General features: G+C 42.0%; 2 protein-coding genes and 1 pseudogene across 21 annotated transcripts in view; 1 reads left to right on the top strand and 2 right to left on the bottom strand.

Annotated features, from left to right (window-relative positions):
- The window catches only part of LOC104937910 (protocadherin alpha-C2), a 203919-nt gene that overhangs the window by 99324 nt on the left and 85290 nt on the right, over window positions 1–19305 (bottom strand). The window contains exon 1 of one of the 20 annotated variants that reach the window (XM_027278113.1): window positions 14554–17056. The exons of 18 other annotated variants lie outside the window; for them this stretch is intronic. In XM_027278113.1, the coding sequence (XP_027133914.1) occupies window positions 14554–16929 (2376 nt within the window). In that variant the 5' untranslated portion in view covers window positions 16930–17056. Of the gene's footprint in view, window positions 1–11602; window positions 14104–14553; window positions 17057–19305 lie in introns of those variants that run through there. One more of the 20 variants, XM_027278090.1, reaches the window with a different exon arrangement.
- Window positions 1799–6586, top strand: LOC113745765 (protocadherin alpha-3-like; annotated as a pseudogene).
- Window positions 8296–10847, bottom strand: LOC113745767 (protocadherin alpha-8-like). The gene has a single exon (XM_027278700.1). It carries the CDS (start codon window positions 10693–10695, stop codon window positions 8296–8298), a length of 2400 nt encoding a protein of 799 aa, XP_027134501.1. The 5' UTR covers window positions 10696–10847.

Below are 19305 nucleotides of genomic sequence, written 5' to 3' on the forward strand. Positions count from 1 at the left end.
ACTTCAACTCTATATATATAGTTATAGTTGTTTTGAGACAAACGTGGACCTGAAGACAAAGTTTCTTTATTTTCTTTGGTTATGCTTTCTTTCTTAAATCAATATTTCCTTGTGTGTCTGGGAGTTTGAATTGACTTGGATGTGACTCGTACTTGGATGTGAGATATCTTCAGTAGCTTATTCTCTGACTACAATAGCGTCATGTTTTGACTCTGTTTCTAAAATAGGTCATACTACGAGAGACAAAATCTGATTCAAGAATAAGAATCATTAATTGGCAGTTCTGACTCTGAATATACAAGTAGAAATGAAGAATGTCTGGACTGGCAAAATTTGCAATGCCTTGATAATGAACGTATTTTCTACTTGTCCACATGAGGACGCTGTAGACCATTACATTTGAACTTCTATTTGGTGGCTCGCGGCTCCTCCCAGATTCAGAGGATGATGATGTTTGTCGGCGATTGAAACAAGAGACAACGACGACGAAAGAGAACGGTGCAACGGCTATCTTGTTATTGTATCACAGATATGCCGAAAAATCAACGTTGTTTTGTGTAATTTGTTGATTTTAGTGACATTCTTGACCGATTCTGTTTCTATGCCTTTTTTTCGATGTATGGAATATGCATTTACCAGCAGCAGACCGAGCTCCGTGTGGATATATCTCCTGTTCGCGCTGCTGGATTGTTACTGGAAAGCAGTGTCTGGGCAGCTCTCTTACTCCGTCTCAGAGGAGGTTAATCTGGGGACTGTTGTCGGAAATATCGCTAAAGATCTGAACATTAATGTCCAGGATTTGGAGTCCCGCATGTTTCAGATCGTTGCCGGATCAAAGAGAAAGTATTTCGAGGTAAACCTAAAGACTGGTGTCCTGTACGTCAATGAGAGAATAGATCGAGAGGAACTCTGCGGCGACGAGCCCAAATGCTCCCTTAGCGTAGAAGCAGTTATTAATAATCCATTAAAACTGTACCGGATTGAAATTACAATCCTAGATGTAAATGATAATTCACCGTCATTTTTAAGAACGTCACAGTTAATGAACATTACGGAGAGCACAGCAGCAGGAACTAAATTTCCTCTGCACCCAGCTCATGATGCAGATGTCGGTAAAAATGCTGTAAATACCTACAAGCTCAGCCAAAATGAATACTTCTCTCTCGATACACATAAAGGAGAGAGTGTAACCGTCGAATTAATGCTTCAGAAAGTTTTAGACAGAGAAAAACAGTCTGTGGTCAGATTGATACTGACTGCTATTGATGGAGGAACACCTGCTAAAACAGGCACTATGGCCATTACAATAAATGTCTTGGACAGTTGATAATGCCACCAACTTTCAGTCAGACTCTGTACAAAACAAGCGTGTATGAGAACGCTAAGATAGGTACATCAATAATAACACTAAATGCTACTGATTTAGACGCAGGCGCAAATGGAAAAGTTTCCTATTCCTTCAGTGAAGTAGGCCGAGGGAAACAAACTGATCTGTTTGCTATTGATGAAAAAACTGGAACTGTTACAAATAAAAAGAATATTGACTTTGAAGAAAATAATGCTTTTGAGATTCGAGTACAAGCCAGTGACGGAGCTTCTTCTCCTCTCACCTCACATGCCAAAAATTGATTGAAGTTTTAGATGTTATGACAATGCCCCTGAAATTTCAGTCACGTCACTTTAAACACAGTGAAAGAGGACGCGTCCATTGGCACGCCATTGCACTTGTTTCAGTTTGGATAAGGACGGAGGGAAAAACGATGGTTAACTGTAAAATTTCTAATAATGTCCTTTTAAATTGGAGTCAAACTATAAAAATTACTATCGTTGGTGGGGACGTCCTCTTGACGAGAGAGCGCACCTCAATACAACGTCAGCATCACTGCTACTGATGAGGGCAGCCCACTCTCTCCAGCACGAGCGTTTTAATGTTCACGTGTCAGATGTGATGATAACAACCTCTATTCACAGAAACATCATCAATGTCTATGTGAAAGAAAACACGTCAGTAGGGGCATTATAAAAAACTGTTTCAGCAATTGATGCTGACGTCGATCAAAATGGTCCGTGAGCTATTCATTTTTAAACAGTGATGCTAACTCATTACCGTTATCTACATGGTGAACTCAACTCAGAGCTGGAGAGACATAATCAGCCTGCAGTCTTTAACTACGAAGATTAAAAACGTTTCAGTTTAAAGTTCAGGCCACGACTCTGGTGTTCCTCCGCTCAGCCAGCAACGTGACTGTGAACGTTTTAATTCTGGATGAAAATGACAATAATCCAACAATTCTCGCGCCTTATTCTGAGCACGGCTCCGTAACAGTGAGAGCATCCCTATTCTCTGAAGGGGATACTTTGTGGCAAAGATCAGGGCTGTACCGACTCTGGATACAATGCGCTGCTTTCTTATTACCTGTCTGAGCCAAAGGAAACAACCTCTTCCGGATCGGAACCAGCACGGAGAAATCGGACTAAGAGGAGAATGAGTGACAATGACCTGAAAGCTCACCCCTTGGTGGTGTTGGTTTCTGATAGTGGAGAACCCTCCCTGTCAGCTCTGTGTCTATTGATGTGATGGTGGTTGAAAGCACAGCTGACATCCAGACTAATTTCAGACGTGTGCCCAAAGGAGGAGAGCTTCTCTGATTTAAACCTGTATCTGCTGATCGCCATTGTGTCGGTGTCAGTGATCTTTCTGCTGAGCCTCATCAGTTTAATAGCTGTCAAAGTGCCACGGACAGACGGCGATTTCAGCAGGTACAGCGCCCCCATGATCACCACCCACCCTGACGGGAGCTGGTCTTACTCTAAAGCTACTCAGCAGTATGACGTGTGTTTCAGCTCAGACACGCTGAAGAGTGAGTAGTGGTTTTCCCCGCCCGTTTCCACCTGCTGATGCTGAGCTCATCGTTTAACGGAGGAGACACTTTTACACGGACTCAGACTTTACCCAAAAGAAAAGGTAAGAGCGGCACTTTTGTAATGTCCTACAAATTTAATATATTGCGTGTGACTAAATGCTGACTTACTTGCTTCAAGTATTTCGTGTTTATTAGTTCCTACTTCATTCACATCTGTGTGTATGTTTTACACATGTAAAACGTGTTGTTGTGAAACTGATTTTCTCCTATTTAAATCATTTTGTGACGTTTTCTCTGATCAATGCAATCGTCGTTGTCCATGGTATTTGAGACCAAACTAATACGATTAGACCAGCAGTATAGTGTTGCAATGGTTTTATACGTAATGTTAAGTTCATACTACTTAAAGTTAAGTAACGTAAGTAACGTAGCATTTTGTACCTTTTTATATCAGTTCGCGCCATGCTGTGTTACACGTACAGTCTATTGCATAGAAGACTTCTTATTCTTTAAATTTACTTTCATACTATTTTCAGCCTTTTGTGTGCCGTAACAACAATGAGCCTTTGAGCGTTTGTGTGTTTACGCCCACATCATTTGAGGTATATCAACTTGTACGAATTGGTTACTCGACTGCCTTTGAGCAAAGGGCGGAAAACATAACATCTCGCAAACAGCTGTGCGGCCCTCATTTACATATATATACATGCTTTGCATATTACCAGATAGCAAAACTAGTGAATTCATATTTTCTGAAGTCAGAAACCTGGCAAACTCTTGGCATGTTGTTTGGTTGAAAATATAAATATAATTTTGTGTTAATCATTAAACAGAAATTGTTGTGTAATGGTTTCCTATGGCTTGTAATGTAATTAGTCCAAATGGCCGTAGGGGGGGCAGTGTGACCCTAAAACACAGAGACGAGATTATTTAAATCCAGATGCCCCTCCCAGACTAAGAGCGTGATGATGTCTGGTTGGGCTTTGACACAAGAGCCGCAGAAGCACCGAGAGGCTGGGCATGAAACAGCATTGTGCATAATAAGAGAAAAACGAAACAGTTTCCGTCAATACTCGACACCACTTGGATTTCGTCTATGCTGAATTCAAGTCGAGTTGGATTATGTCGTCTGTTAATCGGAGTCCTGTGGTGGATACTTTTATTTGTTCTGCTGGATTGTTACTGGAAGCGGTGTCCGCGACGCTTTCCTACTCCTTTCAGAAGAGGTGAATCCGGGACTTCTGTAGGAAATATAGCCAAGGATCTAAACCTCAGTGTCGATGAGCTGGGTCTCGTAGTTTCAGATTGTTACCGGATCAAAGAACAGTATTTCGAGGTAAATTTAAAGACTGGTGTTCTCTTTGTCAGTGAGGAGGATGACAGAGAAGGGTCTGCGCGAAGGCAACGCAATGCACAGTGAGTGTAGGGCTGTCATAAATGCTCCCCTTAAGATTTACGTTTAGACATAAATATTCTAGATGTAATGATAACTATCCGTCTTCGTACGAATTCGCAAAGTATTGAAATAGCTGAAATAGACACCTGGAACTAAATTTCCGTGCTCTCCGCTTATGATGCCGATGTAGGAAAAAATGCATCAGTACGTACAAGCTAAGTCAAAATGATCTTTCTCATTGTCGTCAACAAAGGGACAGTGTGTCTGCTGAGCTCGTCCCACCAGAAACCTTTAGACACGAAAAAACAGGCTGTATAAACTAACATGACTGCTGTAGATGGGGGACACCTCGAAATCCGGAACATCACAGATAATATCAATTGTCTTAGACGTCAATGATAACGTTCCGATATTTTACCAAAACCATTGTATAAAAGCAGTATCATGAAAATGTAGCGTTTGGTACACCAGTAATACACGTAACAGCGACAGACGCTGATGATGACCAAACGGAGAGATTTCATTTCACTGGGCGCAAAGATCAAGACCATGTTTTAGAATATTTCAATTGATGAGCATTCAGGGGTTACTACAGTTAAGGAAAGCTTGACTTTGAAGAGCATCCAGCCTTTGAGATACTGGTGCAAGCATTGACAAAGGCTATCCTCCAATGGCAGCACAGTGTAAAGTACTAATAGAGGTGGTGGATTTAAATGACAATATTCCTGATCTGTAACATCATTAATTACAGTGTTAAAAGAGGATGCCAAAATAGGTACTGCTGTGCACTTGTGTCGTCCTAGACAGGATGGAGGTAAAATGGAGCGTTCACTGTGACATTAAAAATGACACCCCTTAAAACTGGAACAAATTATAAAAACATTATTCTTTGGTAGTAGATGGAGAGTTACAGAGGGAAAGCTTCACATTATAATTCACCATCACTGCTGCAGATGAGGAATCCAGCTCTCACGAGCACCAGCAAAAATTACTGTTTATATATCCATGTTAATGACAACTCGCTCATTTTCAGAGGACTGTTGGTCAATGTTTATTTGAAAGAGAAAGCCCAGTTGGAGCTGTTCTAAAACAGTATCTGCAACCAGATGCTGACATTGATCAGAATGCCCAGGTGGCTATTCAATATCGAAGTAACAGTAATTTAGTGCTATGTTCCACTATGGTAACATCAACTCAGAGACTGGGAGATCACTCAGTCTGCGTCTTTTAACTACGAGAGTTAAAACGTTTCATTCAAAGTTCAGCCACAGACTCTGTGTTCCTCGCTCAGCAGCAACGTGACTGTGAACGTTTTAATTCTTGGATGAAATGACAATAATCCAACATTCTCGCGCCTTATTCTGAGCACGGCTCCGTGAACAGCGAGAGCAGGCTCCCTATTCTGCTGAAGCGGATACTTTGGCAAAGATCAGGGCTGTGTAACGCAGACTCTGGATACAATGCGCTGCTTCTTCTTGACCTGTCTGAACCTAAAGGAAAACAACCTCTTCCGGATCGGAACCCGCACCGGAGAAATCAGGACTAAGAGGAGAATGAGTGACCAATGACCTGAAAGCTCACCCTTGGTGGTTTGGTTTCTGAGTGGAGAAACCCTCCCTGTCCAGCTACTGTGTCTATTGTTGATGGTGGTTTGAAAGCCACGCGACATCCAGAACATTCAGATTTCTGTCGTCATTCCCATAAAGAGAGGAGAGCTTCTCTGTTTAAACCTGTATCTGCTGATCGCCATTGTGTCGGTGTCAGTGATCTTTCTGCTGAGCCTCATCAGTTTAATAGCTGTCAAATGCCACAGGACAGACGCGATTTCAGCAGGTACAGCGCCCCCATGATCACCACCCACCCTGACGGGAGCTGGTCTTACCTAAAGCTACCAGCAGTATGACGTGTGTTTCAGCTCAGACACGTTGAAAGAGTGACGTAGTGGTTTTCCCCGCAACCGTTCCACCTGCAGATGCTGAGTCTCATCAGTATTACGGAGGGAGGACACTTTACCGGACTCAGAACTTTGCCAAACAAAGAAAAGGTAAGAGAATGAGTTCATAACAGTCCTTTGTGAAACTTTGTTGGAATACAATTTCGTTACTATAATGTGCGGCTTTATTTACGTTTAATAGCTGTGTGTGTGGCAGTGTCAATAGCCGTCATTGTATTATGCTGACTCTCCGTTTAATTTAATAACGTGGGCAACAATAGGATGCCTAACTTACTTTACTATGTCACTGGACTTTGTCAGTTAGCATCTTGTAAAACTGTAGCTTGCACCTGTACCTGTCCTACAGGGTCGCTATCCGTGGTGTGGAACTGAGAGTTTATGAATACAATGATGGGGGGCTGTGTCGACTGCCAATTGGCAATCTTGACACATTTGAAGATGTGTGCCTAATGAAACATGGGTTTGAGTTGTAAACTGTTCCCACATATTACGTGCAATGCCCAGGTGAAAATTTTAAGAAATTATAAATTGTTGTTCAAATTATTTTGTTTTGTTTTGAGGTTACGACTTGCTTTTTAAAAAAAAGTAGTGGGTGAATGTATGTCCACGCCAATAAATTGTCACTTCTAAGGCTTTGCTTGAACATTGTTTTAATTTCGAAAAGAGGCTATTAATTTAAATAAACACTAGACACATCATTGGTGACCTTTAGTATTTGTGCGGCTGAAGTTCTTGACATGTTTACCATGGGCATTAATTATGTCTAAGGAAAATTCAAATGTTCCTACTATGTTTTGATGTAGAGTAGGTATCAGTTGGGTCCACATGGGGACACGCTAGACCATACTTTAAAACTTATCTTTGGTTGCTCGCGGCTCCTCCCAGATTCAGCGGATGATGTCATCTGTGGGGACTTTGGATACAAAGAGAGGTCGGACGACAAAGAACGGTAGTCTTGTTTGGTCGTGAAATGACTAAATATTTGGTTGGGATGATTTGTCCTTCCTTGATATTAACTCGTGGTTGCTGTTTTTTTTTTTTTTTTTTTTTTTTTTTTTTTTTTTTTTTTTTTTTTTTTTTCGAAACCGTATTCAACGGACTTGTGTGCAAGCTGTCCGGCTCGATGTATGGAATAATGCATTTACCCGACAGAACGAGCTCCGTGCTGGATATTCTTCTGTGTTCGTGCTGCTGGGTTGTTACTGGAAAGCGGTGTCTGGGCAGCTCTCTTACTCCGTCTCAGAGGAGGTTAATCTGGGGACTGTTGTCGGAAATGTCGCTAAAGATCTGAACATCGCAATGTCCAGGATTTGGAGTCCGCCCATGTTTTCAATCGTGTCGCGATCAAGAGAAAAAATTTCGAGGTAAACCTAAGATCTGTTGTCCTTTTTTTACGTCAATGAGAGAAATAGGATCGAGAAGAAACTCTGGCGGCAATGAACACAAATGCTCGCCTCATCGTAGGAAGCGTGCTTACGACCATTAAAGTTGTACCGGCATGAAATTATATTCTTGATGTAAACGATAATTCCCTCGTTTTCTGAGGGACATCTCACAGTAGTGAATATTAGTGAGAAACCAACAGGCATCGGGGGCTGAAATTTTTAATTGAAAACCGCGCACACGATGCAACGTCGGTAAAAATTGGAATACCTACGGACTTAGTCAGAATGAACACTTCTCTCTAGTAACAACATAAAGGAGATAGCATCTACAGAATTATGCTTCAGGAAAGTTTTAGACAGAGAAAACAGTCTTTATTCATAGTTGAGTTGCACAAAGTATTTTTTCTTATTAATTAGCACATTTTGTCTGTTCTGTCGTTTAAAAACAACACGCCAACAGAAGCGTGCATTCAGGACCACGGATAGCGACGTACACGTTCACAAGCAAATCAGCAAAACTCAAACAGGCTTACATCAGCATACACACGAATTCTGAACAGTCGAGAATAAGAAGAAAGAAGCAGAAGAAAAGTCGATCTATCATTTAGTAGATACGTACATGGCACAAAGCTCTTTGAAAACTACTCAAAGTACTAAATCAATTCCTACGTGATTATCGACATGATTATGACATGTCTAATGCCGTCTTACCTTTTCTTTGTTGGGTAAAGTCTGAGTCCGTGTAAAAGTGTCTCCTCCATTAATACTGATGAGCTCAGCATCTACAGGTGGAAACGGTGCGGGGAAAACCACTACGTCACTCTTCAGCGTGTCTGAGCTGAAACACACGTCATACTGCTGAGTAGCTTTAGAGTAAGACCAGCTCCCGTCAGGGTGGGTGGTGATCATGGGGGCGCTGTACCTGCTGAAATTGCTGTCTGTCCTGTGGCATTTGACAGCTATTAAACTGATGAGGCTCAGCAGAAAGATCACTGACACCGACACAATGGCAATCAGCAGATACAGGTTTAAATCAGAGAAGCTCTCCTCCTTTATGGGCACACGTCTGAACGGAGTCTGGATGTCAGCTGTGCTTTCAACCACCATCACATCAATAGACACAGTAGCTGACAGGGAGGGTTCTCCACTATCAGAAACCAACACCACCAAGGGGTGAGCTTTCAGGTCATTGTCACTCATTCTCCTCTTAGTCCTGATTTCTCCGGTGCTGGTTCCGATCCGGAAAAGGTTGTTTCCTTTGGGCTCAGACAGGCGATAAGAAAGCAGCGCATTGTATCCAGAGTCTGCGTCTACAGCTCTGATCTTTGCCACAAAGTATCCCGCTTCAGCAGAATAGGGGATGCTCTCACTGTTCACAGAGCCGTGCTCAGAATAAGGCGCGAGAATTGTTGGATTATTGTCATTTTCATCCAGAATTAAAACGTTCACAGTCACGTTGCTGCTGAGCGGAGGAACACCAGAGTCTGTGGCCTGAACTTTAAACTGAAACGTTTTTAACCCCTCGTAGTTAAAAGACTGCAGGCTGATTATATCTCCAGTCTCTGAGTTGATGTTCACCATTGTAGATAACGGTAATGAGTTAGCATCACTGTTTAAAAATGAATAGCTCACCTGACCATTTTGATCGATATCGGCATCAGCTGCAGTAACTGTTTTAATAACTGCTCCTACTGGACTGTTCTCCTTTACATAAATGTTAACGAGCTGCTCCGAGAATCGAGGCGGATTGTCATTGACATCAGAAACATGAACAGTCAAGACGCTGGTGCTGGAGAGAGGTGGAGTCCCTTCATCGCTTGCTATAATAGTGACATTGTACTGGGCCGTAGTTTCTCTATCAATCGGACCATTAACTACTAACGAATAATAGTTTTTGTAATTCGTGTCTAGTTTAAAGGGGACATCATTTGCAATTACAGCTTTAACTACACCGTTTTTCCCACCGTCTCTGTCCAGTACAGAGACAAGTGCTATAGCAGTACCTACTTCAGCGTCCTCCTTCACTGTGTTCAGTAGTGACGTCACAGTGATCTCAGGAGCGTTGTCGTTCAGGTCCACCACTTCTACCAGCACTTTACAATGAGCAGACATCGGAGGCTGGCCTTTGTCACTGGCCTGTGCGTGAATCTCAAACGCAGGATTTTCTTCATAGTCGATCTTACCTTTGATTAAAATTGCCCCCGTTTTGGAGTCAATTTGAAATAAATCTAAAACTCGATCCTGACCTTTTTTTCTTAATGAATATTCGATTTCACTGTTTAAACCATAATCTGCGTCTGTTGCATTCAGAATGATCACTGTAGACCCTGTCGGTAAGTTTTCAAAAATTTGAATTTTGTATAAAGATCTACTGAAAACGGGATGGTTATCGTTAGTATCCAAAACGTTTATAATAATTTGTGACGTCCCCGACTTGGATGGATTTCCTCCATCTACTGCAGTCAGTGTGAGTTTTATAACAGAGTCGTGCTCGCGATCTAAAGACTTTCTCAGCACTAACTCGGCAGACACGCTATCTCCCCCTTTGTGAATTTCTAAAGAAAAATAGTCATTGTTACTAAGCTTGTATGTATTCACACCGTTCTTTCCAACATCTAAATCCGATGCCTCTATCAGTCCAAATTTCACTCCTGGTAAAGTATTTTCTGCAATATCAAGTGACTGCAATTGTTCAGAGAAAATGGGTGCGTTATCATTTATATCTATTATACTGATCTCTAAACGGTAAAGCTTCAGTGGATTGTTGATCACGGCCTCTACATTGACGGTACATTTTGTCGCCTTCGTACAAAGCTCTTCCCGGTCTATTCTTTCATTGACATAAAGAACACCCGTTTTCAGATTTACATCGAAATATTTTCTATTTGAACCACTAACAATCTGAAACATACGCGACTCTAATTCTTGGACATTTAAATTTAGATCCTTCGCGATATTTCCAACAGAAGTCCCCGGGTTTACCTCCTCTGGTACGGAATACGAGAGCTGTGCAGACACCGCTTCCCAGCAGTAATTCAGCGACACGGCCACAAGATATATCCGAAAAAGGTTCGTTCTGCTTGAGAAATACATCATTATATCCAACCCGATAAGTGCATAGATCCCAGTCCAGCCACTCCCGTCAAACAGTATTATTGAATGTCAAGTACACCATTCCAGTTTCTTGCATTTTCATCAACCAGCTGAACAATGTTTTTCACCCTTGTCTCTCTCGCCCTGCGTCCCTCTGTAACAAAGCCCAGAGAAGCATCATCATCATCCTCTATTTCTGGGAGGAGTTTCGTGCCTCTTGAAATAACGTCCAGATGCCATGGTCTACAGTGTCCCCATGTGGTCAAGTTACATGACTGCATTCAACCTCTCACAACAACAATGCAATAGACTAACTTCAGTTGAAAGAGAGACATGTCCTAACAACAAGCATAAATATGTTCAACTCTGTAATTCTCTGTCATTTTCCACCCCCTCTCTTTTTCTATTTTCTGTTGTTAACCATGCCAATAGGCTGTCATCTGTTATTGATATGCCGAGAAAGACTAAAACTAAACATAAAAAACTGAAACTATGGCACGTAAAATTGCTTTATTTTCCTAGATTTTCTAAAAGAAAAAAATGGCGTTGTGTATTTCATCAGTACATAAATATATTTGCGATAAAATCCAAATATATATAGACGAAAAGGCCCTATGTTTCCCACTGAAAATTATTTTGCTTTGCACTCTTCGGCCCATACACAACAGACCGTGCTGCTGATTTCAGCACCATGGACAAGGACATACACTGTCTGCATACACTGTCTGACAAATACTGTCAACACTTGCTTATTTGTAACTTTATATTTAGACACAAAGGCATACATACATTTATGAAGACATTTTATAAAGTTACCACGAAGTAAATGAACTTATTATGCGAGGAACAAAAAATGGGGCCGTGTTTATTAGCCTCAGTTCTTGGCTGTGACAGTTCACACTTCTCTTACCTTTTCTTTGTTCGGCAACGTCTGAGTCCGTGTAAAAGTGTCTCCTCCGTTAATACTGATGAGCTCAGCATCTACAGGTGGAAACGGTGCGGGGAAAACCACTACGTCACTCTTCAGCGTGTCTGAGCTGAAACACACGTCATACTGCTGAGTAGCTTTAGAGTAAGACCAGCTCCCGTCAGGGTGGGTGGTGATCATGGGGGCGCTGTACCTGCTGAAATCGCCGTCTGTCCTGTGGCATTTGACAGCTATTAAACTGATGAGGCTCAGCAGAAAGATCACTGACACCGACACAATGGCGATCAGCAGATACAGGTTTAAATCAGAGAAGCTCTCCTCCTTTATGGGCACACGTCTGAAATTAGTCTGGATGTCAGCTGTGCTTTCAACCACCATCACATCAATAGACACAGTAGCTGACAGGGAGGGTTCTCCACTATCAGAAACCAACACCACCAAGGGGTGAGCTTTCAGGTCATTGTCACTCATTCTCCTCTTAGTCCTGATTTCTCCGGTGCTGGTTCCGATCCGGAAGAGGTTGTTTCCTTTGGGCTCAGACAGGCGATAAGAAAGCAGCGCATTGTATCCAGAGTCTGCGTCTACAGCCCTGATCTTTGCCACAAAGTATCCCGCTTCAGCAGAATAGGGGATGCTCTCACTGTTCACGGAGCCGTGCTCAGAATAAGGCGCGAGAATTGTTGGATTATTGTCATTTTCATCCAGAATTAAAACATTCACAGTCACGTTGCTGCTGAGCGGAGGAACACCAGAGTCTGTGGCCTGAACTTTAAACTGAAACGTTTTTAACTCCTCGTAGTTAAAAGACTGCAGGCTGATTATGTCTCCAGTCTCTGAGTTGATGTTCACCATTGTAGATAACGGTAATGAGTTAGCATCACTGTTTAAAAATGAATAGCTCACCTGACCATTTTGATCGATATCGGCATCAGCTGCAGTCACTGTTTTAATAACTGCTCCTACTGGACTGTTCTCCTTTACATAAATGTTAACGAGCTGCTCCGAGAATCGAGGCGGATTGTCATTGACATCAGAAACATGAACAGTCAAGACGCTGGTGCTGGAGAGAGGTGGAGTCCCTTCATCGCTTGCTATAATAGTGACGTTGTACTGGGCCGTAGTTTCTCTATCAATCGGACCATTAACTACTAACGAATAATAGTTTTTGTAATTCGTGTCTAGTTTAAAGGGGACATTATTTGCAATCACAGCTTTAACTACACCGTTTTTCCCACCGTCTCTGTCCAGTACAGAGACAAGTGCTATAGCAGTACCTACTTCAGCGTCCTCCTTCACTGTGTTCAGTAGTGAGGTCACAGTGATCTCAGGAGCGTTGTCGTTCAGGTCCACCACTTCTACCAGCACTTTACAATCGACAGACATCGGAGGCTGGCCTTTGTCACTGGCCTGTGCGTGAATCTCAAACGCAGGATTTTCTTCATAGTCGATCTTACCTTTGACTAAAATTGCCCCCGTTTTGGAGTCAATTTCAAATAAATCTATCACATGATCCTGGCCTTTACCTCTCAACGAATACTCTGTTTCAGCGTTTAGACCTTCATCTGCGTCTGTTGCATTCAGAACTATTACAGTTTTACCAATCGGTATGTTCTCAGAAATGCGTGCTTTGTATAAAGAACTGCTGAAAATCGGAGCGTTGTCGTTATTGTCTAGAACATTTATTATGATTTGTGATGTCCCTGATTTGGGTGGATTTCCGCCGTCGACAGCAGTCACTGTGAGCTCTATAACAGCTTGTTTTTCTCGGTCTAAAGCTTTTTGAAGCACGAGTTGCGCAGACACACTATCTCCCCCTTTGTGAAGCTCTAAAGAAAAATATTCATTTGGACTTAGCTTGTATGTACTAACACTATTCTTACCAACATCGAGATCTGACGCTCCGATAAATCCAAATGTCCCTCCTGGCACAGTACTTTCAGCAATGTTAAGAGACTGCAAATTCTCTGGGAAATATGGTGCATTATCATTTATGTCGAGAATATTAATCTCCAAACGGTAAAGCTTCAGTGGATTGTTGATCACGGCCTCTACATTGACGGTACATTTTGTCGCCTTCGCGCAGAGCTCTTCTCGGTCTATTCTTTCATTGACATAAAGAACACCAGTTTTCAGATTTACATCGAAATATTTTTTCTTTGAACCGCTAACGATCTGAAACATACGAGACTCTAAGTCTTGAACATTGACGTTTAGATCTTTAGCGATGTTTCCCACAGAAGTCCCCGGGTTTACCTCCTCGGACACAGAGTATGAGAGCTGCCCAGACACAGCTTCCCAGCAACAATCCAACAGAACAACGACTACACAAATCCCAAAAGGGCTCCGTATCCTCCGCGTCGACATATTTTTAACAAGTGTGAACAGAGCATATGGATGATGTTCCCCGTAATCCCGTCTAATTATTTAAGATGAAGGCTAAGTCCAAAAATCCAGCGTCCTTGCTTTTTACGCGATAGAAAAATAGACAAAATTCTGTCCACATAATCCAATCTTGCACTGCGTCTCTTTGTCACAAAGCACCGAGAAGCATCCTCCTCTGAATCTGGGAGGAGTCTGAGCAACCAAGCGCAGCATCAAAATGTTATGGTCTACAATGTCCCCATGTGGTCATTTGAAATAACTGCATTCACCAGACAGAACAGATACATCACATCCATTCTCATGAACATTCAAAACCGTAAACAGCTAACAAGAAGTAACAAAACACTGTGACCCATATTTCAGCACCATGGACAACGACATACACAGTCTTATCTGAGGAATTCATGAGAGGCTTCACTGTATGTTAACTGCAGTATTGTCATTAAAAGAAGAAAGAAAAGATTTTTTAATTTATACATAATTCTATATTTGAGACAAGGAAATATTACACTGAATAAAACATGTTGGGTTTTTTTTCAAAATTTTCTTACCTTTTCTTTATTCGGTAAAGTCTGAGTTCTGGTAAAAGTGTCTCCTCCGTTGATACTGATGAGCTCAGCATCTACAGGTGGAAACGGTGCAGGGAAAACCACTACGTCACTCTTCAGCGTGTCTGAGCTGAAACACACGTCATACTGCTGAGTAGCTTTAGAGTAAGACCAGCTCCCGTCAGGGTGGGTGGTGATCATGGGGGCGCTGTACCTGCTGAAATCGCCGTCTGTCCTGTGGCATTTGACAGCTATTAAACTGATGAGGCTCAGCAGAAAGATCACTGACACCGACACAATGGCGATCAGCAGATACAGGTTTAAATCAGAGAAGCTCTCCTCCTTTATGGGCACACGTCTGAAATTAGTCTGGATGTCAGCTGTGCTTTCAACCACCATCACATCAATAGACACAGTAGCTGACAGGGAGGGTTCTCCACTATCAGAAACCAACACCACCAAGGGGTGAGCTTTCAGGTCATTGTCACTCATTCTCCTCTTAGTCCTGATTTCTCCGGTGCTGGTTCCGATCCGGAAGAGGTTGTTTCCTTTGGGCTCAGACAGGCGATAAGAAAGCAGCGCATTGTATCCAGAGTCTGCGTCTACAGCCCTGATCTTTGCCACAAAGTATCCCGCTTCAGCAGAATAGGGGATGCTCTCACTGTTCACGGAGCCGTGCTCAGAATAAGGCGCGAGAATTGTTGGACTATTGTCATTTTCATCCAGAATTAAAACGTTCACAGTCACGTTGCTGCTGAGCGGAGGAACACCAGAGTCTGTGGCCTGAACTTTAAACTGAAATGTTTTTAGCTCCTCATAGTTAAAAGACTGCAGGCTGATTATGTCTCCAGTCTCTGAGTTGATGTTCACCATTGTAGATAACGTGTTGCTGTTACTTTGTAAAAATGAATAGCTCATCTGGCTGTTTTGGTCAACGTCAGCATCAGTTGCTGTCACCGTTTTGATAACTGCTCCCACTGGACTGTTCTCTTTCACGTATACATTTATTAGTGGTTCTGGAAATAGTGGTGCGTTATCATTAACGTCAGAAACGTGAATAGAAAGCACATTGGTGCTGGACAGTGACGGGGTTCCTTTATCTGTGGCCACTAAGGTGACTTTGTAGTTAGAGACACTCTCTCTGTCCAGCGGCCCGTCAACCAACAAAGAATAATAATTTTTGTAGTTTGTTTCCAGTTTGAGGGGAACTTCATTTTTAATTTGAATGTTTACCTCACCGTTTTTTCCACCATCCTTATCGAGGACTGATACTAGAGCAACTACGGTGCCTACACTAGCGTCCTCTTTCACTGTGGTATGCAGAGACGTCACAGTGATCTCAGGAGCGTTATCATTTATGTCTATCACTTCTACCAGCACCTTACAGTGAGCAGACATCGGGGGCTGGCCTTTATCACGGGCCTCTACACGTATCTCAAATGCTTTTTTTTCTTCAAAGTCTATATTTCCTTTTACCTTAATGACACCTGTTTGCTTTTCAATTTCAAAGATATCGAGTACGTGATCTTGATCTTTGCTTCTCAATGAATATACAATCTCACTGTTCAGGCCCTCGTCTGCATCGGTGGCGTTCACAGCCATTACTATTGTACCAATTGGCGTGTTTTCGGGAATTTTTGTCTTATACAACGCTTCGCTGAATATCGGAATGTTATCATTAATGTCTAAAACAGTGACAACGAGCTGCGAGTTCCCTGATTTCGGAGGGCTTCCTCCATCTAAAGCGGTCAGTGTCATCGTGATCACAGGCTGCTTCTCTCGGTCTAAAGCTTTCTGCAACACTAACTCAGCAGACACACTGTCACCTGCTTTGTGCACTGCCAAAGAAAAATGCTCATTTTGGCTTAATTTGTAAGTACTGACTCCGTTTCTTCCCACATCTGCATCCGTTGCTTCAGATAATGCAAATTTCACGCCTGGTAGAGTGCTCTCTGCGATATACAAATTTTGCACTTTAGTAGTAAACAATGGAATATTGTCATTTACATCTAAAATGTCTACATCAATACGGTAAAGCTTCAACGGGTTATTTATCACCGCTTCTACACTCACTGAGCATTTAACTTCCTCTGCGCAAAGCTCCTCTCTATCTATCCTTTCACTGACATACAGAACACCAGTTTTTAGATTTACCTCGAAGAATTTTCTCTTTGATCCAGTAACAATTTGAAACATACGGAGTTCCAAGTCCTGTGAATTAAGGCTTAGGTCCTTCGCGATATTTCCAACAGGAGTCCCCGGGTTTACCTCCTCCGAGACCGAATAGGAGAGCTGCCCAGACACCGTTTCCCAGTAACAATCCAGTAGAAAAAGCCCTAGATATATCCAGAAATACCTCCATCGACAAGGTGAAGACATATTTGTGTCCTATATGAACACAGAATAAATCGGGCTTCCAAGCACGGTCAAATATTGGAAGATATCAGCCGGAGTGAGCTTTGGAGATGATTGAGAAATTCTGCTTGTTCCACCGTCCTCTCTTTATAACAAAGACGGATGAAATGTTCCAGTCGCCTGTAAACGGGAGGGGCCTAGTTGTAATAAGCAGTAGAGCTTTCTCGGATGGATCAACAGCGGCGCCACGTGGGGACATTAACAATTTGCAGGCAGCAGTGAAAATGTAATGTTGCCCCCTCTTAAGCAGCCATTACTTAACACCAACATTACTGATATTATATGTGCCGCTGAACAGCCTAACTCGACAAAGAGAGCTTGAAGTGGCATTTCAGGACCAAGGACAGCATGACAAAACATGTCCTGTATGTAAAGTCTGTCCCGATGTGTGGCTGTCTATACACACACACACACACACACTGACACAAATGATGGTTTCATTCATAATAAACTTAAGTGCAAAATAATGCTGTACATTGGCCCAAACATTTACAAATTAATAATACATTTTCTTCTCACTGTTCCCACATCACTCCATTCTTCTTTTGATTCTTTTTTATCTTATCCTTTCCCTTTTTTTCTGTCAGCCTTGAGGGCAATGAATAGATAAAGGGGATCCTGCACATCACACAGAGGGGGCATCCATGTGCTGTGGTATATTTCGGTGTATTTTAGTTTTTCTCTATATTTCTACAAAGACTGTAGTCATGAGCTTATGAACATTCCCTTGTTTGTAATCCCAGGATTAAGCCATGGATTCAGAAACTCCTGTCCTATTTCCATTCCATGGGAAACATGATTTGAAAATATTAATAACCATTGCACACTGAGCCAACCTCAAAATGCAATAATAATAATAATAACAGCTCACAAAGGATGACCTGTGTGCTCAATTTTCATAATGTATGGTGTGAACTATATACAAGGACACTGTACATCTGTGTGTGTGTGTGTGTGTGTGTGTGTGTGTGTGTGTGTCAGATTGTATGCATGTAAATGATCTACGCTTGCATTCATTTCAGACACACACAGATGTACAGACACACAAAGACCGCATGGCCCATCAAACCCAGACAGCCCATGATGAAATTCAATGATTCATAGTTTATTTGTAGGTCACTGTTTATGCTGTGCAGACCTTAGACGGCTTCAGTCTGGATTATCTTTTTCATAAAATCATCGTGAGACTAGTGGGGCACTGATACGCTCAGAACTGTAAAGAGAATTTATCTTTTAAAAAGCACACATTTTACCTACTGACACTGTGACCTTATTTTTTAGGTTCAATAAAAAAATTAAAAAAAAACATTTAAACGTGTAATATCTGTACAACTACCAGTCATACCCTTAATAATACACAAAGTGAACCTAGTGCTGCACACATACAGTGTATGAATTATATCAGAATCTGAGCATGCCCACTACGCCATGTGGAGGAAACCCTGATAGGAAAGAGGTCGAACACACATCATCTCCTCTTTCTATTCCAGATACTGCTCCTCTGTGAAGCATCTGCAGAGGGGTCAATTAATCTATTAATAGCTCTGTATTCAGAAACAGTTCATCATAATTTACAAACACTTGCACACAGAGACAGATAAATGTGTGCTTCTTTAATTGATAAAGTTTTAACTGTCTAAATTCACAAAATCCTCACAAAGACAGTATTTTACGTTTTATTCCTGAACTCTGTATGCATTGATTAAAGTCACATTTCCTAAGGATATGATAATTGAATTTGCTGAATAATTAATCATGAATAAATAAATGGTTAAGAAAAACACACAGTATTTGCTCCCTGAACAGGGAGCTGTGCATAATAAATCTAGTGATTAAATACATGTGCACCTGTTAACCTGATTGTCTGTGTGAGGTTTACCTATCACGTGATAAAGTTAAAGGAGAAACAGTAAGGAAGCACAGAGAGCAGTGGGATCAAAAGGGAAGAGGGAACAGGGAGTGGTAGGTGAGGGGAGGGGGAAGCATGGGCGGAAGTCGTAAAGAGTAGTGTTCTAGGCGTAGTCACTGCATTATTAAAGGTCTACCACCAGATATAGTCGCCGAATTAGCTTCTGTATTTACTTCATACTCGTGATTTCATAGCAGCTCTTTGTATAGCCATCAGCTGTGTGTGTGCTTGTGAATGAGTGTGTGTTACAAGGGTGTGTACTGTACTGTTCATCTGTGTGTGAGTAGATGGGGGAAGGGTGCTATCTGAACAAGTCCCCCATCGCCCCCCTTTTGCTCTCTCCTTCTGCACAGCTCTCGTCTCCATAGCAACGACATCTCAGGCACAGACATGATGCATGTGTGCACACCCCCTCACTAATATAAAAGCCT

Source organism: Larimichthys crocea, chromosome I, assembly GCF_000972845.2.
Source record: "Larimichthys crocea isolate SSNF chromosome I, L_crocea_2.0, whole genome shotgun sequence".
NCBI lineage: Eukaryota > Metazoa > Chordata > Actinopteri > Sciaenidae > Larimichthys > Larimichthys crocea.